The sequence below is a fragment of the Rhipicephalus microplus genome, chromosome 3, assembly GCF_043290135.1.
Source record: "Rhipicephalus microplus isolate Deutch F79 chromosome 3, USDA_Rmic, whole genome shotgun sequence".
NCBI lineage: Eukaryota > Metazoa > Arthropoda > Arachnida > Ixodida > Ixodidae > Rhipicephalus > Rhipicephalus microplus.
Genome location: NC_134702.1, coordinates 263,697,402 through 263,722,808, shown reverse-complemented (window position 1 = coordinate 263,722,808; position 25,407 = coordinate 263,697,402). Strand labels below are relative to the sequence as shown.

General features: G+C 46.4%; 1 protein-coding gene across 1 annotated transcript; it reads right to left on the bottom strand.

Moving 5' to 3' along the window:
* Window positions 1-4,032: 4,032 nt before the first annotated feature.
* On the bottom strand, window positions 4,033-24,087 carry LOC119168543 (meteorin-like protein). The gene is made up of 4 exons (XM_075888677.1): window positions 23,907-24,087; window positions 13,015-13,370; window positions 10,772-10,828; window positions 4,033-4,401 (listed from the first exon to the last, which is right to left on the bottom strand). The coding sequence occupies exons 1-4, from the start codon at window positions 24,023-24,025 to the stop codon at window positions 4,118-4,120; spliced, it is 816 nt and encodes a 271-aa protein (XP_075744792.1). The 5' UTR covers window positions 24,026-24,087; the 3' UTR covers window positions 4,033-4,117.
* Window positions 24,088-25,407: the final 1,320 nt, after the last annotated feature.

Genomic DNA, 25,407 nt, shown 5'->3' with positions numbered 1-25,407 from the left:
TATCAATCAGATAGTTTTCAGGGGCTCTAATGTACCATTGTAATCAATTATATTTCAATGTGATTGTAATTGTAGTCAGTCGGTTATTTTTTATTATGTGTACAAGGCTGTTTAAACAGCCGACATCTCTGTAGGTATCCTTTGCAACGTAGAGCGTAATCATTTTTGTCCTCTTGTTTCGTCGAAATGTCCCAGGTAACTCGTACTTGCTGGCATGGTCCTCGAATACGCAGCAATAATTTGGACCCGCACCAAATGAACATGAATGATGCATTAGAATTAATTCAAAACATGGCTCTTCGATTAATTTTTCGTATGTCATGCAGGAGAGTGCTTCCGCGCTGCGGTACAAGCACGTGTTTTATAGCGCTAGCCGATGACCATTAGATGGTCTGAAATTTCATTTTCTTGTTTCACACAATTTTGTTGACTGAAAAAATTGGCAGTTTCCATGTACAGTGGGAATCGATGATATGCGAAGCACGAAGGAGAAATGTTGGTATGTCACTTTACAATCAGTACAACGTTACGAGGTGGAGGTAAATGACGCCGTACATGACTTCTGTGTCTTGGATATCATGTTTGGATGTGTCGTTTACCTTCTTCATATATTAACGTCACGTGATACGAAATTTAGTATATGTCGAGCTAGTAAAACAGCCGCGAGCACGCTATGAGCGTAGTATGTTGTCATGTTCTTACATTACACGCGTGTCGGGATTATCATGCTTGCACCTGTCATATATTTCGTCATCCATTTACGTCATGTAATACCTAATTTGGCATGTGTGAAGCTAGCAAAACGGCCGCGAGCGCATCATTAGCGTGGCATGTAGTCATGCTGTTGCATCACACGCACGTCGTGATTATCATGTTGGTGTGTGTCATTTACCTATGTCGTCCGTTCTCGTCACGTAATACCGAGTTTGGTACATGTGAAGCTAGCGGAACGGGCGCGAGTGCATCATGAGCGTGTCATGTAGTCATGTTGTTACATGACCTGTGTGCCATGATTCTCATGTTAGTGTCGGTTACTTGTGTTCGCCATGCAATCATGTCATACCATATCAGGTTTGCAACATGTCATGTGAACGAAACCGCCGCAAGAGCTGCAGGACAATGAAATGTAAATCATGACAATCATGGCATTCATGTCATGATTTTCATGTTATGGCTAATCAAATATGTTCTTCATACAGGCATGTTATGTCATACCAGGTTTGGTATCGATACCATTATCGAAATGGCTAGGAGAGCTAAAAGTCCTAGGCGGCTAGACATATAGATATAGATAGATACGCTCAATGTCGTTGAAGTTCGCTAACAAATGCTTCACACTGAATAGGAACGATTACCTAAAAGCTCCGAACCATCGCTCCAGCAGAACTAACAACAAGAAAATGCATACGCCAATTTCTGTCACGTTGTAACCCATGTAAGTATTTTTTTCCCGCAGTTATAGAGATTTCGAATGAACTGCCGATTGACGTCATCAGTGCTGAAATACTTCGATCATTTTCATCGCTGCTGAAATTTCATTCAGAGGCACTGCAATAGATCCTGCGGTATCTGTGCGCAAATAATTGCTAAAACGATGTGTCGGGCATGTACTCGCACATTGTTACACATGTTCAACAGCTTGCATCTGTGTGTCAATTACGTTACAATTTGATGCTGTCATGTTTCCTAGTTCTGTTTTAGATGCGAAGCAGCTCTGTTACTAGCCTGTGTAATACCCCTGTCACACGTGGCAACATAAGTGCACTTTGAGAGAGTGTACTTACGCTAACGAGGTCTCATTTTGGCAGTTCGCTGCTACACGAGAAAGTGAAGTGCACATTAAAAAATTACGGCATTGGCAATTGATAGATTTGTAGCACAACGCATATTTGTTATATTTACGCATAGGGTCTTATCGTCGGACCACGTTGTCTTCATGCAAGTAGCACCTGTGGCACCCGCTTAAACGACGAGAGAACAACTCACCTGCACATGTGCAAATATGCCTGGAAATACCATGCGATGGATGGAGCCATTGCTGTGCACGGGCTGCCGCATACCCCTAGCAGACATGGCCACTAATTGCCCGACGATGAGAGTAGCGAAGTTTTGGTTGTATTTTATGACTTGTTTTATAAATCGCAGTATTAATTATAACAAAAACAATGGTTTACAAATAGTAAGAGCGCTGCTATAGGCAACAGCGCATTTCCGTACAAGTCACTGGTACCAAGGCTACAAACTTCGTCGCAGCGAAGTGAGGTTGGCGAACACACTTGCCGGCAAGTGTACTTTTCAGCGAACGACACTAAGCTTTTTTGTGTGACCTCATGCAAATGATGCTCGCGGCAAAGTGTACGCGCTCAAAGGGCACTTATCCTTTCGTCTGCACCGCTACCCTCACCGCAGGGGTTGGAGTGGTGCCAAGTGGCTCACGCCCTCCTAGCAGTGCGCGGTGACGTCTCTCTCCCTCACTGTAACTTACAAGTGTGGCAGCTTGGGCTAGTTGGTATGGCATGACGATAGTTATAGCGCGAGAACAAAACGACGACACAGAGACAAGAAGGACACGAAAGATACGAGCGCTCGTTTCTTTGGTGTCCTTGTCTCTGTGCCGTCGCTTTGTTCTCGCGCTGTAACTATCGTCTCCCTCGCTGGCCGCGCGCTCGCCGCGTGTCAGCTCTCTCTCATATCACCCTCAACCCTACTCGCAATGCTCGAGCCCACTCCTCACGCGGTCATCATCTGTCGGCGAGAAGAAGCCGTGAGCCGGCTAGTGCGCGCGCTGCAGCGTGCCGCTGCTTGCCCTGCGATCGCGCCGATGGGCGGGGTGCCTTCGCGGCATACTTCCCGCCAGTGTGCGCGAACCTTTTCCGGCTGTCGCTGGCACTGCGGGGGTTAGCAAAGCCGATTGCGTTCGTGAATGGCGATGTCAACACTGACGAGGTGCGAGGCAGAGAAGCCAAACGCAAGCGTCGGCAGTGACACTGACGAGGTGCGAGTTAAGAACACCGATCATGTTCGAGAATACAGACGGCGTCTGGGCAACACCGACGAGACGTGAGCCAAGGAAGCCGAGCGCAAGCGTCTTCAACGCGTCCCACCTCCCGTGCCTCAGCGTTTCAAACAAACGTTTATTCGAGTAAACGCTACACCGAGCTTCGCTTCAAGCCGTTGTTCCAGCACCCACATTGACGCCCATTTCACCCAGGTGAACGCCGTGCGCACTACTGTTGCCTCGCATCCCATCAGGGTTTCATTCAGGGAAACGGTCCATAGTTTTTTTTATACCCAGTGAAAAACATGCACAAATTCTTCCCTTATTGCTTTTATGTGTTTATCGTTGCTGTGGTTGCTTTGTACTGCATATTTTCTATTTATTTTTCTATTCCGCAATACGAAGTTTTAATTTGTTTCGTGCGCCCTCTCCTGCATAGGCCTGAAAAAACCCAAACTGTTGAGTAATATAAGTATGATCAAATAACATCTAAACAGTATGACATGCCCTCTAAGCTATGAACCCGGGTTATGTAATGCCACGTGATGAAATGATCAAATGCAACTCTTCAAATTAGTGCCTCTCAATTCTATCAAGCATCTTATTAGGCAAGGTCGCTGAAATTTTGACACAACGTAACCCCTACAGCTCGGTTCAACTTCATGAACGTGCGACATTTCATCCGCGAAGGGGAATTCCAGACGGAAGTACCAACTGAAGTCCGCCTGACTGCTGGGCATGTGCCATTTATATAGGTGCCATAGTCCCCGGTACTGCGAGTGTCAATAACTGTGGGCGTTTCTATTTCATTTGTAATTCTATGGGCAGTCCTTTCCAATTATATGGCACCATTTTTAATGTATGGATGTTACAATATAATCGCATTGTGCAAGTTTAAACAGTGAAATAGTACGCCGGACATTGTCAGACTGCGCCTCCATACAAGGACTATGTATATATACCTTGAGGGCATGCACCAGAGAGCTGTAGTAACGTGACTTTGTGACAACAGTATTTATTCATTTTATCTTGCCCACTGGAGCATTTCCGGAGATGACTAGAAGGCTTCGTCATGTTTTTTGTCAGTTTTTATCACAACACACACGCACAAAAACCCCGTCACGTAAGCAGCCGTCTCATTTCGGGATTGCACCCCACCTTTTCTTGCACCCAGAGTTTTTTCCACTGCGACAGTTTCGGCGCACACGTGACAACTGGGTGACCCAGATGCCACCTGGCAAGAATTAGACGAGGCTCCCGTGTGTCACGAGGAAATCCGCACCGTGCCGGTCGTGTGACGTAGTCGGGCTTGCGGCCGCGGTGGGTTTTCGTGACGGACAGCCACCAGTAGATGCTCTGCTCGTCCGAGTGGTATGTTGCATTCCGCACTGTCGCTTCTGCAACTGAAATATGATACCATTCGTGAGTGAAAAAAGCAAAAAAAAAACATGGTTGACCCCTCCGTCATCTAAATTGGTAAAACACAAAAGTATGTGTTCTTACAGAAGTGGCTTAATGCTTACTGCACATTGATTTAAAAGAGCTTGGCCATTGTCTATTGGTGTTTGACCGTCCTAGCACTGCTTAACCTGGACGCATACACTTTGCCGCTTTGTTATACATCTCTATTTTGACACCTAACATACATGAACAATGATTAAGCAAATTCATGTGGCGATAGATGCTTGTGGTAGCACTAGTAGCTGTTAATGGTGAGAACGAAACAGAAGAAAGCAATATGACAGCCAGAAGAGTGTGATTGATCGGACGCCGAGCTTGGGCTAAGATCGCCTATTCATGGCATGTTCGAGTTAAGCACCACTGCCCAGAGAGAGGGAAACGCAACGCATCTCGTATCTTCCCTTTGGCCAGTCGCGATTGTTCGCGGGGCGTGCGTACGTGGCGAAAGTCAGACTAACCCGACGAGCGTCGTTGATCTGTTTGGTATGGATGGATGCTATGAGCGACGTTGATGCCTTAGAGTTATTGTATATGCTATGTAAAGGTAGCATATACAGTAACTTTATGACGTCTGGGATAAGGTCGCCCCCTGGGGGCGTATTAAGGCCTTGACAAAACAGCACTTCTCTCGCTGGAATCGCGCCGAATCGGACGGACGCTTATAAACGCCGCGTCGAACGAACTAATGGCGAATATCATGGCCATGATGCACTACTGCAATTAACCAAGAATGCTGTAAGAAAAGATTTGTAGATATAAAAAGCGTATCCCTCCCACCATACGACGTACGCTACCGTAACACACTGGATAGCGTGCCCAGCATCTGTTGTGGTGTACCCAGGGGTCATGGGTTCGAATTCCATTGACGGAACATTTTTCTTTGTATTCTGAACGTGCATATTTTTTCAAAGTCATTTCCGTGACAAAAATACTTCACTGAGATCTAAGTGGACCACGGTAAAAACACTTTGGTGTTAAAAGGTATTGGCAGATCCCTTGTACAGTGGCAATCGATTGTATGCGAAGCATGAAGAAGGAAGGTTATTTGTCGTTGGAAAATCACCACAACGTTAAGAAGCGGACGTAAATTATGTCCTACATGACTTCCATGTCATGATTATCACGTTTGGACGTGTCATTTACCATCGTCGTCTATTCACGTCACGTGATATCAAATATGTGCAGCTAGCGAAATGACCGTGAGCACGCTATGAGCGTAGCATGTAGTCATGTTTTACATGACACGCATATCATGATTATTGTGTTTGCACGTGTCATTTACTTTCGCAATCCACTCACAAACCTAATACAAAATTTGGTATAAATGGAGCTAGCGAAACGGTCGGGAGTGCATCATGAGTGAGGTGTGTCGTCATGTGGTTACATGAATCGCATGTCATTATTATCACACTTGCACCAGTCGTATACCTTCGTCGTCAATCCACGTCAAGAAATACCAAACTTGGCATATGTGAAGCTAGCAAAACAGCAACGAGCTTGCTATTAGCGTAGCATGTAGTGATGTTTTACATGACGCACACGTCATGATTATTATGTTTGAACGTGTCAATTTTGACATATATGAAGCTAGCGAAACGGCCGCGAGCGCTTCGTGAGCGCGGTACGTGGTCATGTTCTTATAGGACACGCATATCATGATTATCTCGTTGGCGCCAGTCATATACGTTCCTCATCCATTCAGGTCACGTAACACCAAATTTAGCGTTTGTGAAGCTAGTGAAACGACCGCAAGCGTACCATGAGCATGGCGTGTAGTCATGGCACATGACATGCGTGTCATGGTTTCCACGTTAGGGCCTGACACTTATGGTGGCCATGCAGTAATGTCATACCATTTCAGTTTTGCAATATGTCACGTGAACGAAACTACCGCAACAACAGCAAGATCATTACATGTAAATCATGACATTAAAGACATACATGTCCTGAATTTAGTGTTATGACTAGTCACTTATGCTTCTCATACAGTCATGTTATGCCATATCGATTTTGGTACAGATCCCATAATCAAAACGGCCGGGAAAGCTACAGGTCGTAGGTGGCTAGATAGATAGATAGATAGATAGATAGATAGATAGATAGATAGATAGATAGATAGATAGATAGATAGATAGATAGATAGATAGATACGGCCGAATTCGCCGAAGTTTGACAAAAAATTCGTCGGATTTAAAAAGGCGTGCTTGGTCATCTCAACAGTAATTTAAACTGTACACCACTGCATATAATGAAGACTGGATGTCAATCCTGTGCTTTGTGCGCGGGACACACGTGCGATTGTCGTAACAGAACACGAACTAGCGGCTCAAATTATTCAAAGCATGCAGTGCCTGCGAGAATGCCCCATACAGCTCAATGGATCTAAATCCACCATCCCGGTAACGCACCAGGCTATAGCGTTGCACTCGCCCCCACTCCGGCGTTCGCGCCCCAATTACCGACTATATTTATTTCACACGTAGTATGTATATGGTGTGAAATCAACGCTACAATTCGATCAGAACATAATTCATCTTCCATAACGAAAAGATATTTTGAGTGAACTGCAAGTACATGACATAGTCTGGATAAATTAAACTATCTCACTGGAAAACGGTTCCTGAAATGAATTTGGCTAGCTTGCAAGATGTAAAAGCAACGACAAAGCAATACAGAAAATAGCGCTAGACACATCTGTGGGAGAAACTATAGGCCTCAGTCGTTTTTTAAAGTGAAGCAATCGCTTTCGGAAGCTCTTAAATCCAGTAAATTTTGTACTAGAGTGAACGACATATGCCGTAGTTGAGCGCTAATTGTAAATGCGGTTCAAAGCACTCAGTTTAGCAGCGTGACTAATTGGCGCGCGTGTGCAATGTCATCCGTAGTGATCGCAAAAAGTGATCGAACAGACCAAATCGCCCGCATGCTTGACGCCATGTGGCTCCCCACTTTCGGTTTGGTCCGGGAAGCGAGGCGGGCCATCAACGCTTTCGGGTCAAAGCACTTCCCACGCCGCCCATCCTGGGGAGGGGTGGCGTTCTCGCCCTTTTTTTGGGAGCCGGTGGCGGAACATGTGGTTCCCCTTCGAAAACGGCAATTGCGGTTGGCGATCGGCCCGCGATTTTTCGTGGTGGACCGCGCGGTTGTACTGCGATAGCGGCCTGACCAGTCGCGTTTCTGCTTTCATGTGGCTCAGCCGTCCGGGGATCAGTCCGTTGTCTAAAAACACTATAAGGACTTTTATCAGAGGGCCATATCATTTTCATATTTTACTAAATGCAGGGCTTGTATTCACGAAGCCGTCTTACGCTAGCATCGTTCGTAAGAGACATATTTTTGAACAAACCCGGATGCTGGGCATATTTTTGGCAAAACGGGCTGGCCAATCACACTAACGAACAAAAAGCCTCGCAAATCCAGGTCCAGATTAGTACTGTGATAGACACAGCAACGATATCCTCTCCGTCGCCGCATTCATCGCTTTTTCGCCGTCCGTCCGCCCGTCTGTCCGTCTGTCCGTCCGTCCATCCGTCCGTCCATCCGTCCGTCTGTCCGTCCCTCCATCCGTCCATCCGTCCATCCATCCATCCATCCATCCATCCATCCATCCATCCATCCATCCATCCATCCATCCATCCATCCATCCATCCATCCATCCATCCATCCATCCATCCATCCATTTTAGCCGCCAAAGATTTTTAGCTCTTCTGGCCGTTTCTCTAATGGTATCCATACCAAACTTGGTATGACATAACATGATTGCATGAAGAACATATTTCACAAGTCGCAACATGAAAGTCATGACATGTATGTCATGATTTACACTTCATGGTCCTGCAGCTTTTGCCGTGGTTTCGTTCAGATGGCATGCTGCAAAACTGGTATGGTATGGCATGATTGTATGGCGAACACAAGCGACAGACCCTAACATGAAAATCATGACATGCGTGTCATGTAACAAAATGACAACATGCCACGCTCATGATGCGCTCGCGGCCGTTTCGCTAGCATCACATATACCGAATTTGGTATTACAGTACGTGAATGAATGACGAAGGTATGTCACTGGTGCAAACACGAGAATGATGAAATGCGTGTCATGTAACATGACTACATGCCACGCTCATGACGCACTGGCAGGCCGTTTCGCTAGCTTCACACATACAAAATTTGTTATTACGGGACGCGAATAGATGAAGAAGGTATGATACTGGTGCAAACATGATAAACATATGAGATGCGTGTCATGTAACAACATGACTACATGCTACCCTAATGATGCGCTCGCAGCCGTTTCGCGTGCTCCACATGTCCCAAACTCCGTATTTCGTGACGCTTACTGTTGACATAGGTAAATGACACATCCAAACATGATAATCACGACATGCGTGTCATGTAACAAATAACATGACTACATGCCACGCTGATGATGTACTCCGGGTCGTTTCGCTAGCTTCACATGCACCGAATTCGGCATTACGCGACGCGAATGGATGACATAGGTAAATGACAGGTTCAAACATGATAGACAAGAAATGCGTGTCATGTGAGAACATGACTACATGCCACAGTCAAGGCGCCAATACATTTCGACGTGACGGGGTGCGCGTGCTCGCCGGCGTTCATTTCTTCACGTCACGCCGGCGTTGCCACGCCAGGCGCCGGTCCTGCCATATACTCGCAGGTGCGCGCCGCGCTGCGTTGCTTTGACGCATGCGCGTTTCAACGCGTCTGGCGTCCCTCCGTCACGAAAAGAGGGAGATGCAGTGTTGTCTGGGTAGCGCATCCGAGCGATATGCAGCATGTCGCATTTCGCTCCGGTTGCTTTCGAGCCGCGCCGACAGACGCTGGTCACGCCTGACGTCAGACTGTAGAGAGCTCGCGTTTTGCTAACGTGTATAGTGTCACTGTCCCCAGCGTGCGCGCGCATCAACGCTACATTGGAGTACATTGGGCTCTTCATGATGCGCTCGCGGCCGTTTTGCTTGCTCCACATATGCCAAATTTGGTGTTACGTGACGTCAATAATGACGAAATATATGACTGGTGCAGACATGATGATCCTGACGTGCGTGTCATGTAAGAACATGAGAACATACCATGCGTATAGCGTGCTCGCGGCCGTTTCGCTAGCTCCACATATACTAAATATGGTATCACGTGACCTGAATAGATGACGAAGGTAAACGACACATCCAAACATGATAATCATGACAAGGAAGTCATGTATGGCATCATTTACTTCCCCCTCGTAAAGTTGAGCTGATTTTAAAGTGACATGTCAACTTAGAAGTGTGGCAGTTTGGGCTAGATGGTATGACATGACGATAGTTATAGCGCGAGAACAGAACGACGACAAAGTCCCTCTTGTCTCTTTTTCGTCGTTCTGTTCTCGCACTATAACTATCGTCATGACATATCAACATTTATCATTCGTGCTTTGCATGTCATCGATTTCCACTGTACGTAGGATCTGCCAATTTATTTACTCGGAATACATGAGTGGGCAATTTGGCCGTCCCACAAAGCGGCAGATACAGCTACAGAAGCTGCAGCCTATAATATATGATGAAGCAGAACACTTAGAAGAAGAACAGAGTCTTAACATGCTGTTTGCATCCTGACGAATGTGAGCGCGAAGTTAACGCGGAAAAAGACGATGACAGGCGAATATATTAACCAAGTGGAAAGGAGCAGCCATCACCAGGCAATGGTGACAACAGTTGCTTCTAAAAATTTTCTTTTCATAAAAAAGCTGCCACTAGTGTTTGTCGTGCGGCCCTTCTCGTTTTGTCTCAAGGCCCCGCCGCGGTGGTCTAGTGGCTAAGGTACTCGGCTGCCGACCCACAGGTCGCGGGTTCGAATCCCGGCTGCGGCGGCTGCATTTCAGATGGAGGCGGAAATGTTCTAGGCCCGTGTGTTCAGATTTGGGTGCACGTTAAAGAACCCGAGGTGGTCGAAATTTCCGGAGCCCTCCACTACGGCGTCTCTCATAATCATATGGTGGTTTTGGGACGTTAAACCCCACATATCTATCTATCTATCTATCTATCTATCTATCTATCTATCTATCTATCTATCTATCTATCTATCTATCTATCTATCTATCTATCTATCTATCTATCTATCTATCTATCTATCTATCTATCTATCTATCTATCTATCTATCTATCTATCTATCTATCTATCTATCTGTCTGTCTGTCTGTCTGTCTGTCTGTCTGTCTATCTATCGTTTTGTCTCAAGTTAATTTTGTCATTCATTGGCGGAACACCGTGTGGGATTCTCACCGTGTGTAAAGTTGCGACTCACCTAAATCACTCAGGCAGTAACTTTCACGTAGCTCCGTCGCCGTGCATGGCCGGCAGTCTGAAAAAAATGCGTAAGTGTCCTTGAGAGAACTATGCTTGTGTGAAGGCATGATTGCGACACTCACTGCGAAATGCAACCTGATGACACTTTATATACAAATACGGTGGTCTCGAATTCAAGACAAAGCCGGGGTAGTTAGATATTTTAGTGCAAACAGCAGCATCAACAACAAAAAATGCTGGTAAAACTATACAAATGCATGATTATATGATGTGCTTACATAAATGGTACACACGATCATCTATAAGGTGCAAGTACAGATGCATCAAGTGCGAGTATACATCATGCGCGAACACAGAAAAAGAACTGCTGCAAGGTTAATACAAAACAGAATCAACTTTGATAGGGTCCGATAATTTTTCGACAAACTCTTCATGAGTCGATGCACGAAGCGATCCGCCGAAGTTGTTTCACATTTTATTACTGAACAGAGAAAGCGATACTTTAAAACAGTCGATCTGTGTGTGGGCATCGCTATTAAGAGCCCTAACAAGGGAGATCAGCTTCGGGCCATGATGCGGCGGTCCGGCTTAGCCTGCCCATCCCAAAGTGGGAGAAAACCTACTGAGTGCTAGTTGCATCTCTCAGGACTATAAATCAAGTTCCATCATCCACCCATGTGAGTCCTGTACGGAATAATGTTTAATCTGTGGTTAAGTCGAGTGGCACGTGCATTATCAGGATATGAAAGAGAGATGTGCCTGAATACCAGATGGTGTGTGGGCGATCTTGTGTAGTAAACTACTCGTTCGCTTTGCGCCTCTGCTCCAAAGCCTGTATTAAGCATGCGATGAAGGTGAGAAACTGCGATCATAACGGCCAAAGATGATTTTGATAGTCTTTTTTTTTTCTGAACTGATTTGAGCTGCTTGTAGGTACCCATGAGGAGGGGTGGGGGGGGCGTAACAGTTGTTTGGTCTAGCATCGGACGAACTAGTGATTTTTAGGGGGCAAGCTTCACATTTTAAGATTTCATTTTTTAAAGTTCGCTTAATGTGCCCAGGTTTCCAAAGAGTGTTGCAGAGGTGTGGTCTATAATTTACTGTGAGTTGTTTATTACTAGATGTAAATACTGGAATGACGCTGGCAATTTTTTAAGCTTTGGGAATAGTTTGTGTGCGCAGGGATTATTTGAAGATCACGGTGAAATAATGGTAGCTCCAATCAAGGACATAAGACACCCGCGCTCTCTGTCATGTCAACTGTTAGCCAGAGGTTATGAACCCCTGTGTGAGTTACCGCGTGAGACCAGGAAACGCATCTTCCGAGCTATGAATGAAAGGAAGATGAGACCATGCTGAAAATATAGTCAAAGTTGTCAATAAATCCTACAGAAACTGCGACACGATCAGAGTAACATTGATTGTTGATAGAACCATGAACAGAGGGAAGGACTGATTTCCTAAATTTTGATGGGTCATCATTCACGAATGTGATCTTTGCCTTGAGCTTTGGCTTGAGCAAAAAAAAAAGGAATAGATAGAGGTGGTTTCAGTTCGCCTAATGTGCCGTATGATGTGCATTACGTCAAGTGTGTACCAAGGATGCTTCGGGTTGTCTTTTTCATAAGTTTTGATGGTTGAACGGCATCAGACAGGTGCAAGCTAAGTGGCAAAACTGTCCTAACAATGCATAAACCCTGCATGATTCACTGTTTGCTATGAAACTACCGAAAGAAGATTCTATATCCACTCAACAATCACACAATCATTAGCGTGTGTGAAATAAGTAATGGTGTTGAATCTCAGGTTACAAGGTTGATGAATCCCGTTCAATTGCAACAGGACACCCTTGTGATCAGATGAAATGTCTATTTATGTCGCACTAAAACCATATTGCAGTGGTTCCTCGTGAATAAGCACTAGGTACAGGACAGAGATAAAGTTACATCTAACCGCAATGTCGACCAGCTTATACAGCCGTCTTTGTCACAGTATAGTAAACGTAATAAAGCAAATCGCACTCCGGCTTTGAACAGACTGAGTTCAAAGAACCCCGTGTATATAAAGGCAACACTGCTAGTGACAATTTCAATGCGAAGCAAAATGCATCACCAAATTCAGTGCCTATTGCTGACCATGTACAAATCTGGCAGCGTGGGTGAAGGGTGAAGCACACATATCTAAAGTGCCTGTCATGCGAACGCGCATGCAGCGTACAAGTCGAGTCGGTGGTATGCCCACCTTCCCATCCTTGGAGTCTCTCGTATGATGCCACCGGCTGCTGGCTCGTGGTGTACGTCAAACTCAGTCTGCTCCCGGCCCGAGCGGCTGCCGTGGCGACCGCGTAGACGACGACCGATGCTCGGTTGGAGAGCACGCACTTGGCCCGCAAGCCAGGGCCAGGAAGTAAATTACCCCGAGGGGCAACGTACACCAGCGCCCCGGAACTGTCAGCTGAGACCCGGAAGCACGCCTGGAACTCTCGTTGCGCCTGTAGCACAATCCGCAAGGCACCGCGTACGTGGTTCCAGCGCACCGTCCCGGAATCACACGCACTGAGGTACACGGGGAGTACGCCCTCGAATGGCTGTGACAGGCTGTTTTGCGGCGCAAAAAAGATCACATTGAATATTTTTAACTATCATGACATAACATCATATATGTTGTATTGATTTGCAAAACGTCCCTCCTAATGCAACGTGTGTCTTAGTTGTGGGAGATGATTTGCGAAAAAAATATCAGAATAACCCTGCAAAACACGCGCTTTTTCCTTCTCCATCAAAACAATACCGAAATGGAACCGTCTTCCAGGTCGTATTATCATTGAAAGGGACAGATACAATTTTCTTTTAAAAAACGTCAACTTGGACATTTTGACATACTTCGTCTTAACACCAACAGCAAGGGCTCCCTCTGCGTTTTCGGATAAATCGGAAAAATCTTATTAACATTCACCAGTCAAATGCTGATGATTCGGATTTATTCGATAAACTCCAATTTAAAAAGACTATTCTCACCGCTAAAAGACCATTCTGAAAGCTGAGAGTCAAGAATAGCAAAGAACACTCCTCTATCATCAGCAGCAACCTTGTATTGTATGCTCGCGTCTACTAGAACAAGCTTTAAGGTTGCGAAGCGTGAAAACTTGGGAAAGTTGGCATAGGACATAACTGAATATACGCTCTTTTCTGTCCAACGTTCCTTTCTGTTAGAGTTTATTGCTTCCATAGTTACCCTGTAGCTACGTCTTGGTTGCGCAGTTCGTATATTCATTTAAGGTTGTATTTCAAACATATGCGTCTAGTATTCAAGAAATGTGCTTGTGTGTATATGTGCTCCTGTGTTCAAACCGTCCGGACATCTAAAATACGCTCAGCGTGTTCTCTGTTCTCGCGTTCATATATCACTTCATTTAAGATTTCTGAGTAATGAGTTTCATTAAATTAGTAGTAAGTCCTTTATTTTCGGTCAAGGAGATGAGTGAATCTGGGAGAAAAAGCTGAGAAGCAGCTCCAGCCCTCTTTCCGAAAAATTACATTTTGGCGCGAGTTTACAGCAATGCACGAATCAGACACAGCCATATTAACACAGGAGGCGAGAAAAAATGAAAGCATAGAGAGACAGGATTGTCATCATCAAAGCAAAGTATATTCAGTGGAAAGAAGAGTTATAAGAATACAATTGCGACAACTTGTATTAGAAAAGTAAACTACGAATTTTGGAGAATCAGAGATTTACGAGAAATTAAGTCCCATACAAACGCCACACTTCCTAAAAAACATCAATGATCCCCATCTGAGTTTCCAGAAAAATAGACTCCGAAAACGAGGAGTTCTACCTAGAGCACACAGAGAGAACAGGAACACGAAGTATACGACGTGCAGGCTGCAATAGCTTTCAATAGATTATGTAACGAAAAATGAGCTCACGTATTCAACCATCTGCTTCCCCGGGAAGGGAGTGACTGTAGCATAAATGCTCAATTATAAGGCACGTCTCGCACATGTGCAAGATTATTGGCAGCAACGCAAATGCCAAGGTGTCTTTTGCAGCACCAAGCACCAAACAAGCTGTCCAATTTAGGCTAGCTACGGCGGTTCCTAAAAGCCCAGTTGACAGAAAAAAGTCACAGGATATCCATGAGGTGAATGATGATGAGTGGGCGAAGCTCTGGAGGTACATCGGTAAACCGTGAATGTCACTCGTAGCCAAAGGCGTGTGGTTTGTCCAGCTTGCGAATCATGGCAAAGAGTTCCTTGCGGCGTTCTTGCCAGGATTGCACCGTGTTGGGTACGCCCCGCATGAACGCCAGGTCTCGATTGAGCCCTTCGTCCATCCATGAACTCGCGCTCGCCGATATCGAGCTGCTGCTGCGTGAACGAACTGATGCTGGATGCGATCACTGCAGCGCTGTCTAGTGAGCACGCGAAGTACTAGCAGATGGCTACGACGACTCGCGCCCGCCGCTGTCAAGACGATAGTTATAGCGTGAGAACAAAACGACGACACAGAGACAGGAAGGACACGAGCGATCGTGTCCTTCGTGTCCTTCTTGTCTCTGTTTTGTCGTTTTGTTCTCGCGCTATAACTATCGTCATGCCATACCAACTAGCCCAAGCTGCCATGCCACTCTCAAGTTGCTGCCGCCTGAACCAGCGGGATGGCTGGATGTATCCAAGGAAGAAGGAGAGGTTAATGTATCCCATGGGAGCGAGTGCCGCAGTGCCATCTAGTGAGCACTGCGAGTACTGGCAGGTGGCCATGACGTGACAGGGCTTACCTACACCTTGAAAAGCTTCGCCCCTGTTGGCCCCTAAAAGCTCAATGAGTGCTCTGTTAAGAGTCCTACGACAGCCCTACTTATCTCCAAGGAGTAACTTATAGCAGTTGCCTGGGCTTGACATTAGTGTCTCATAGCATTGTCACGAAAGTCCAATGGTTCACGGATATTGAAACCAACGGCAGTGACCACATCCCCACGTACGTGACAGTCAGAGGTCTAGACAATTCTTCTTCCCCTGGACACTCGAGACATATTGACTGGAAAGAGTATCATATATCAGTGGAGAGCAAGTGCATGCACGAGCCGCCGGAATCCATTGAAGAAGTGATTTGCTGTGTGATGTAGACTTCCATGAAGATATGTTTGAAATAATCGAGACGTACCGCACTTGACCTAGAATTGTAACAACTTCGAGGGGTCCGCTGATGTGCCGAAAGACGATACAGACGCACGCAATCTATCTATGGCCTCAGAGAATCCAGACGCATTCAGAAGAAAATCCAGCTTCAAATGCACAAACTCCAGGAGCAACGATGGAAGAGTTTTTGTGACTCACTAGACCCTCGAAAGCCTTTGTCTCCCGTATGGAGGACTCTTCGAGATATTCACTCAACATTCGCAACAGCGCCATCCCTTCGCCGCTCTGGCGCTATATCGACGTCGATCACAGCTAGATGTGTCTGGTGAATTTTGTGCAAAGATCGCTGGCGAATTCTTTATACCGATCGATCTATTGCCACAGGACTCTCCAGTTGCACGAGATCAGCAAATGGAGGCTGCATTCACTATGGAAGAACTTCATGCGGAATTGAACACACGCAGACGCTCATCGTCCCCAGGTTCAGATCGAGTGACCTATACTGCCCTACGTCACCTAGGCCCGCAGGCCCAGCGCTGTCTCATGGACATCTTCAATAAGTCTTGGCATGATGGAATAGTGCCTGATGAGTGGAAGTGCAGTCGCCTGGTGCCTTTGTTGAAGCCCGGAAAGTCTCCATTGGATTTGACATCATACCGGCCTACAGCACTAGCAAGCTGCATCGGCAAGGTCATGAAGAGGATGCTGCTTACACGCATGGAATGGTACCTGGAACGTTATAACATCTAGCCTAACGCTATGGCAGGCTTTCGACGAGGTCGGTCTTCAATTGATAGTGTCATTGACTTAGGGACCTCTGTTCAGCAACAGAAAGCTAAAAAGCGACTGTCGGTAGCTCTGTTCTTAGACGTGAAAGGTGCCTATGACAAGGTGACCCATGAGGCTGTTCTCAATGCTCTTGGAGGTCGTGTCTTTCGATGTGTAAAAAGCTACGTCACAAAGAGATCCATGTTCGTTCTAACTGAAGTGGGCCTACGAATAAGCATTTCACAAGTCGTGGGGTGCTACAAGGCGGCGTTTTGAGTCCGACTCTTTTCAACCTGGTTCTGGTGGGGCTCACCGAAACGCTGCCACAGACAGCTCTCTACGCTGATGATATCTGCATTTGGGCGTCCGGCGTGACACGGCCTCAAGTGCGCGCAAGCAGACAGAAAGCGGCAACAATGACATCGGCATACCTTCGCCAGCAAGGTTTGACTATCGCCACAGAAAAATGCACAGCGGTGGCGTTTACATGCAAATCGATGTCTTTTTACCCATTGTGCATCGATGGCAGAGCAATCGCATATAGGAGTAGTCATAGATTCTTAGGTGTCATCGTAGATCGTGACCTAACCTGGAGCCCGCATGTCGCATACCTGAAGAAAAAGCTCATTGGCATTGAGAGTGTATTCAAGTTCTTCGCCGGAAAATCATGGGGACCATTCGTGCACTCCATGTTGCAGCTTTATACGGCCCTCTTTCTCGGAATTCTCCAGTACAGCCTTCCTGTCCTGTCCAGCACGTGCAAGACTAACATCCGTGCACTACAGAGCGTACAAGCACAAGCCCTTCGGACATGTCTTGGCCTTTTAAGCTGCTCATCAACAGTGGCAACTATTGTTATCGCACAAGAACAGCCGGTCACAACGCATATAATTGTCGAAACGCTGATAGCGCACATTCGGCATTTATCACGGCTACCATCACATCATTTAGCGTCTTTGAGAGCGTGGAGGTCTCATAATTCATTCTACGGTAATGTGACAAAACATCAGGACATATTACCGCCTGGCTTCAAACTTGCGACGCATCCAGCAGCTGCGTTATGGAGTATCCGTCAACCTGACGTGCGCTTATCAGTTCCTGGAATTGTTAAAAAGGCACGCATGTCACAGCTAGCCCTGAAACAATTGACTTTGAGTTTGTTGGACGAAAGGTACTTCGACCACATACATGTTTACATCGATGGCTCCACTAATTGTAACAGCTCTACAGGAGCAGTGGTTGTTCCTTCTCATAATGTGTTGCTTCGATACAAGTTCTCTCACACCACGACGTCGACAGCAGCAGAGCTTGCAGCACTTCAAGGTGCAGTAAAGTACATTCTTCGGCAGCAACCTCACCAATGGGCCATCTTTTGTGACTCGAGGTCTGCCTTACAGACACTACGGTTTGCTATGCAGCACGGGTTACACGAACAATTCGTATATCAGATAAGACACGACTACCACGAAGCGCTCAAGCAAGGTCACGATATTGTATTTCAGTGGTTGCCGAGTCATTGCGTAATTGTCGGCAATGACCGCGCGGATGAAGCTGCTCGATCGGCTCATGACCAAGACCTGCGTACGGCCATACCACTCTTGAGAACGGACGCTGCAAGGCGACTACAATCACTTGCTCGCCGTATAACTCTTCTACAATAGAATACACTGGGTTTCTCCAACACGCACCTGTATTCTATCGACCCAAACTTGCAACTTCATTTGCCATATGGGCTCCCACGATGCGCTGAAACTTTACTGTGTCGCGTCAGGTTTGGCGTGGCATTTACGAATGCGTATACTCTCGTCTCCTTGGAATGGCGAGCACTTCGGCATGCAACATCGGCGCCTGCGAGGAAACGCTAGAGCACATTCTATGTCATTGCCCAGCATACCAGTTTGAACGACGTATTATGGAAGCCAAGCTCCGTCAGCTGGATTCACGGCCGCTCACAGAAAAGAAGATCCTGGGACCTTGGTCGACGGTCTCCCATACACGCAAAGCCATGATAGCCCTCTTGCACTTCTTAAGGACCACCAGACTTCACGACCGCTTGTGAAAGAACACTGTGGCACCATGCTGTGTAGTCTCGAAAGACTATTCATCCTTCTCTTTCTTACTCCTCTTCTTTTCTATCTCTTCCCTTTCTATTATTCTCCCTTTCCCTCACCCCAAGTGTAGAGTAGCCAACCGAGCCAAGCTTGGTTAACCTTCCTGCCTTTCCTCTCTATTTATATATATCTCTCTCTCTCTTTGTTAAGAGTGATAATAACGTCGTCTATGGGCTACCTTAGTCGTGTGGCAAGAAATACACTTAACCGGGAATGTGCGCGAATGACAGGCTGAGTGAGCACGCGAACAACGTGCAGACTGAAAGTGCGGCCCATATCTACACTGCAGAAACTGTGGGTGCGTGCCCATGTATTCACAGTGCATTGTCATAGGGTGAGGCTCAGTGCAGACAAAACGAGAAGTTATTGAGGTGGCAAATATCGCTAGTTTCGGTGACAGTGCGTGAGCACACCTTCAATCGATCTGAAAAGAAAATAACTTGATAGGAAAAGTGGCTTGAATAAGATGGTTCCACCAACATATGGCCTAGTAATGTAAATATACTTTTGTACGTTCATCTTATATTTGGCTGCACATTTTTCACATGTTTCATCGATGTTGGCCCCGCCGCGGTAGTCTAGTGGCTAAGGTACTCGGCTGCTGACCCGCAGGGCGCGGGTTCGAATCCCGGCTGTTGCGGCTGCATTTCCGATGGAGGCGGAAATGTTGTAGGCCCGTGTGCTCAGATTTGGGTGCACGTTAAAGAACCCCAGGTGGTCTAAATTTCCGGAGCCCTCCACTACGGCGTCTCTCATAATCATATAGTGGTTTTGCGACGTTAAACCCCACATATCAATCAATCATCGATGTTGAAAATTTATACTCTCGTACTTATGTACCGGCGTGCATTGCTTCCCATTTCCTATACTTTAGTTGTGTTGCTTCGTAGATAATTCACTTGTTGAAAGTCAGCGCTGCTTCTACGCGGGCGTCTGAATGAACAAAACAAAACAAAACAAAACCCATTGAGTGGTTCAGCAACGAACCACGTTCATCTCTCCATTTGAATCTCTCGTATAGGTGTGAGGGAGAGGGTACCGCATGCGTAGACGCGTTGACGGCAACGTAGAACACTGCTTGCGGTCAGCTCGTTTGCTGTCGGAACATCCACGTGCAATACACATGTCGTGCCTCTGTGTCCTCTCTGGGAACGATTGGTGTGAAAAATGTTTCTTCCCTGTAACAATGTCCCCAATGTATCTGTCAGAAGGAACGGTTTGTTATCTAGAAGCGTTATGAAGTTATAAGTGTATGATTGTATGCTTTTAATTTGTGCAAATTATTGAAATAAAGTTTTTTTTCACTTTGAAGCATAATTTGTATCTATTGCGTCGATTCTTAAAGGTGTTACAATCTGAACGCAGCAAGTTGAGTACGTATCGCCATATTCAGGCAAAACTTTCCCCCCATTTGTTGCAAGGGCGGGGAAACAACACCCTCAACTGCCATGTTAGCAGATGCTCCGTCAATCAAACGCGAGAACTCTCCTAACCGAGTCTGGCTGTAAGAATGTTTCGCAGTTTTCTATGCTATAAAAATTTGTGCAGTTTTTCTTTGAAACGCTGAAAAGACCTTCCTGGACTGCCCGGAATGTCCGCAGTACGTGCATTGCAGGCTGCGGAAGCAAACTATGTCTAAGGGCAGACTTTCGTGAAAAAATGGAAAGAAAGAAAAACGCAGATCCCATGTATTGTGGGAATCAATATGCGGCTCACGAATTAGGAAGGCTGATATGTCACTTTAAATTGAGCACGACATTACGAGGTGGACGTAAATTATGCCGTACATGACTTTCATGCCATAATTATTATGTTTGGATGTGTCATTTACCTTCGTAACCTATTCACGTCACGTCTTACCAAATTTAGTATCACTTGACGTGATATGTGGAGATAGCGAAACGGCCGCGAGCACGCTATGAGCTAGCATTCGGTCATGTTTTACATGACAAGTATATCATGACTATCATGTTTGGATGTGTTATTTGCCTTCGTCGTCTATTCACGTTAAGTTATACAAAACGAAGCAACCCTTGTCAGGTGCGTACTATCACGATTGAAAGAAACGCGAACAGCGGAAAGTGTGGCTTCCGACTCGGCCGAACTGCAACATGCCCTGACTGTCGCTAGGCAAAACTTGAGCTTTTAGCCGGCGTCAACCATGGCGCTTGTATACTGTTCGGGCTATCCGGCTTGCGCTCAATAACCACATGTGCTTACCGTTTGCCAGTCATGCCTGGCACTCAGAAGACACACGTGGTGCGTAAGTACCACTCAGAACAATATTTTATAATACTATGGTGACGCCAGCTAAAGAGACTGATTTGCCTCGCACTTTTATACTGAGTCGAAAGCCATGCTTTTCACCCGCCGCGGTGGTCTAGTGGCTAAGGTACTCGGCTGCTGACCCGCAGGTCGCGGGATCGAATCCCGGCTGCGGCGGCTGCATTTCCGATGGAGGCGGAAATGTTGTAGGCCCGTGTACTCAGATTTGGGTGCACGTTAAAGAGCCCCAGGTGGTCAAAATTTCCGGAGCCCTCCACTACGGCGTCTCTCGTAATCAAATGGTGGTTTTGGGACGTTAAACCCCACAAATCAATCAATCAAAGCCATGCTTTTCCGCTGTTCACATTTATTTGCATTGCGATATTACATTGTTATATTTGTACTAAACGTGCGCAGTGTGCTTGCACAGGTGAAAGGTGATATCCTTGTATTGGCATGTGGCCTGCTAAAAAGTACGGTAATGACTAAGTTCCGGATACTACGGCAATGAAGGAGCCGAATGCATCAGGGAACAAACGGAAGTTAAAAAAAAGAAATGGTCAGGAGCAGAGTACATAGCGCGAAGGCAGGAAAACCACTTAAGGATAACAGACTGGATTTCAGAGGAAGCAAGCGGGTGAAGAGGAGACAGAAAGTTAGGTGGGCAGATGAGATTAAGAAGTTTGTGGGTATAAAGTGACAGCAGCAAGCACACGATTGAGCCGACTGGCGGAACTGGGAAAGGCCTGTATCCTGCAGTGGGCGTAGTCAGGCTGATGAACATGAGTGTGGGCGTACTGCTTGCATTTACTGTTGTGAAGCGCAATAGCTGGCGATACGTTTGAACACACGCAAAAAATACGTGCACTGATTCAATCTGGGCTCGTAATTTTTCGTGTTGATTACAATTACCCACTGGCAATGGAGCTCGACGTTTTTCGTTGCGGATGGAAATCACCAGCTCCATGCTCTCGCGTCATGTTGTGATCTTCCCAGACGGTGATTTGTAATATCGTCCTTTTTCGCTTATCGTTCTCACATCAAAAACGGCGCAGGTGTGCCCAGACGACTTCTTATAAGCGGGAGTGGCGTAAGCGTTCTCACATTTTAATGTCGCTTGCCGCGTTAACTTGGCGGCGCAAAAGATACACGCCTCATCAGTTCAGAACCGAATGACGTCTGGGTGTGAGAACGTGCCGTCGGAAGGCTAGGCGCCTGGGTGTGAGGCAGGCGTGCTCTTAGCGCAAAACCTTATGGTGATGTAGGTGAAGACTAAATTAAAGAAAGAAATATCCCAATTACTCAGGCCAGGACATCTAGGGCTTCCAAATACATTCTGCCTATATGATCTCAGATACGCTACTTATAGAGTATGTCCTTTCTCGCACATTGCGATAAACTTTCAGCTTATTTTTTCTTGATTCTCTTAAGCGGAGTTTGTGTTCATGTGAAGCAGCGTGTGGCGAGAAAATAAATGGGAAAGGAACGATTGGACAAGAGCATCACGCGGTGCTCCTATCCAATCGCTTCATCCTCCTGTGTTTCGTCTCCGTGCGCTGCTCGGCACGTTACGATGACCCCGCTTGTTCCAGCCTGGGAGATTGTGCAGTGACAACTGATGTTGCGAGCCCCTTGTTACGCGTTGGAGCAGTGGCAGGCTTGCTTGAAGACGCACCAACAAAATAGAAAGCAAATGAATAGAGCTAGAAAACGACGGAAATAAATGAATAGAGAGGGATAAATAGAAAGAGGAAGATAAAAAAGGGAAGAAGAAAAGGCTGCGCAGCTCCGTGGTTTCTTTATTCGAGCTCAAAGCTGCCTTCATTTTTTTTTGCGCATGTGCTGCTGATATTTATATTCACTTTCAGCCTCGATTGCAAATAGATTATCTCTTTCGCAGTTGCTCCTTGTTTTCTACTTGTATACGTGCCAAGCGCACAATATATATTTGTTTTTTACTGATCATGACTAAAGCCCTCGAAAAACAAAAAGACTTGAGCCAGCTGTTAGTATGCGTGGAGCGTTACGCCAAGCGACGACGGCGACAGACATCCCGGCTCCCTGAAGGTCTCCGCGCTTAAATGCAAACATAAATGGCACGTTCGGCTGCTTCATCAATATTGTTACGGGAGGATTCACCAACGGCACATGAATGCAGTGAAGGCTCCACATTCCTCATCCAATCTTGCTGGTTTCTATAATGCATCGTGAACAAGAAACCACAAAGCAAAGACACGCAAATAACAACAGTGCACAATTGCTAAAATTGTATTCAGATAGCGCTGATTACGCATACATAAATAGCGTCGCATTGTACATCCGATCACCAGTGCTGGAATTTCACATTTAAATGTACAGTTAGTAAGTAACATCCTGGTGTATACCTCGATGTCTGAGCGAAACGATGTTCACGTGAAAGATTGGTTAGATTTCTGCAAGCTGCTACCAGCTGCGACCGATCCTTCCAGACAACTACAATCTTTCTTTTCAGTTCCATGGATATACTATAAGCTGCAACTCATCACTATCGCATTTGTCTCGCCTAAAATTGCTTGTGGTTCAGGGGCAAGTTTACTAGCTTCCAAAACACCTGAGGTGTTTCCGAGGGTGAAAAACCTTGTTCAGTGCGGATTCTGCAGCAGTGACGCAAAGCCCGCGTGTCCGTAATGATACTGATAAACATGCCGCACGCTAGGTTCTCAACTTTGTTATAATTGGAGCATCAATGGAAGCCCGTAGCTAGCTTGAGGTAGTAGCTGCGTACACCTACACCTCCACTCTACCACTCTTGACAAGTGAAATTCCGTTCTTATTCCGTGAATTAACTCATCGCCCATGGAAAACTTACCCTTGGCTCCAGTCGCAGGACACATGGCGACGGCTCCTCGTGGGCGAGCGGTGAACGGGAGCGTTCTCGACCAACCCCAGAACGATCACCGCTGCCAGTATCCTCACGACTGGCATCATGCTCGCGCTGTTTTCATCGCCGCTGTCGAAAAGGCATCGGCACGATTCGGCGGCGCAGCAGGCACCGCGCAGGCACTGTCCGCCAACGCGACTGAAAGCCGGGTTGCGCGCGCGGGCTGTTTTGTGTAGTTCGGACGCCCCAAGGGAGCTCCCGCCGATCGTGGGAAGCGCGCCCGCCGTTCCCACGCTCTTCAATGGCTCGCGTGGCGCACCGGCTGCTTTGCCGCACCACTGATGCGCGTCGGGGGGAAGTCCCCTTTCGCTTCCCCACCACATCGGCAATTCATGGTTTTGAAGCTCGCTGCAACGCCTTCCTTCGACTGCGGGAAGAGAGAGTGTGATTGGGTTCATGGAGGATTTAGCACAGAGAGTTACAATGCGTGGAACATGAACTAGCATAATCGTGAGAATATTCAAAAAATAGTTCACCCCGAGAAACAAGCTCGCGATGGCTTAGAAATCAACAACTAGAATAATCCAGGTTTTTACAAGTATTTCTGGCGCTGAAATAACCTAACGAGCTGTGCATTCAACCAAATTGGTGCTACATGACCCACATTATATATATATATATATATATATATATATATATATATATATATATATATATATATATATATATATATATATATATATATATATATATATATATATATATATATACATATATATATATATATATATATATATATATATTGCCACGCGCTGTGTTGGTAGCAGAAGACGAAAGCGAAGAAGTCAATGGCAGCTGTGGCTGAGTAAACAGTCCTCTACTTCGAGTTCCTGCCTGTCGTTTCCTCTCGCGACAGACTGGTGGACGTGCTGGGTACTGTACTGCAACGTCTTATGCCTGCTGGTCCTGAACCAGAAGCAACCACCGCCAGTGCACCAGGGTCTGCTGATATCTATCGAAGCAGCCGCCGCCTTCAAGGACTACCACCACAGTACGGCCCCTTGGCAAGTTCCGTGAGGACAATGTTTGCCACATCCGCAACCCAAACCGAGCATGACCCACTCGCTAGCGTACCCTGTGTCATCAACACGCCTCGCACACCCAACCCATTCCATGGTGATGCCGGTGAGGATGTCGAAGACTGGCTTGACCATTTCGACCGAGTCGCTGCCATCAACGACAGGGACAATCACCGTAAGTTGAAGAACGTGTATATCTCCCTCTTAGACGCGGCAAGAGTGTGGTATGAGAACCACGAAACTTCATTCACAAGTTGGCAGGAATTCCATCGGCAGCTTCGTGAGGCGTTCAGTAACCCCGAACGGAAAGAGAGAGCGGAGCAGGCACTTTCTTCGTGGTTTCAAATGCCGAACGAGAGCGTCGCCATGTTCGTCGAAGAAATGTCGCGATTGTTTCGACGGGCTGACCC

Bases quoted from the DNA above. Each gene is read 5' to 3' on its own strand.
- LOC119168543 (XM_075888677.1), bottom strand. From the start codon at position 24,025: ATGATGCCAGTCGTGAGGATACTGGCAGCGGTGATCGTTCTGGGGTTG. The intron at 13,371-23,906 runs GTAAGTTTTCCA...GCCGCAAAACAG, and splicing joins TCCTGCGACTGGAGCCAAGG to CCTGTCACAGCCATTCGAGG. The intron at 10,829-13,014 runs GTGGGCATACCA...CATTTTTTTCAG, and splicing joins GAGACTCCAAGGATGGGAAG to ACTGCCGGCCATGCACGGCG.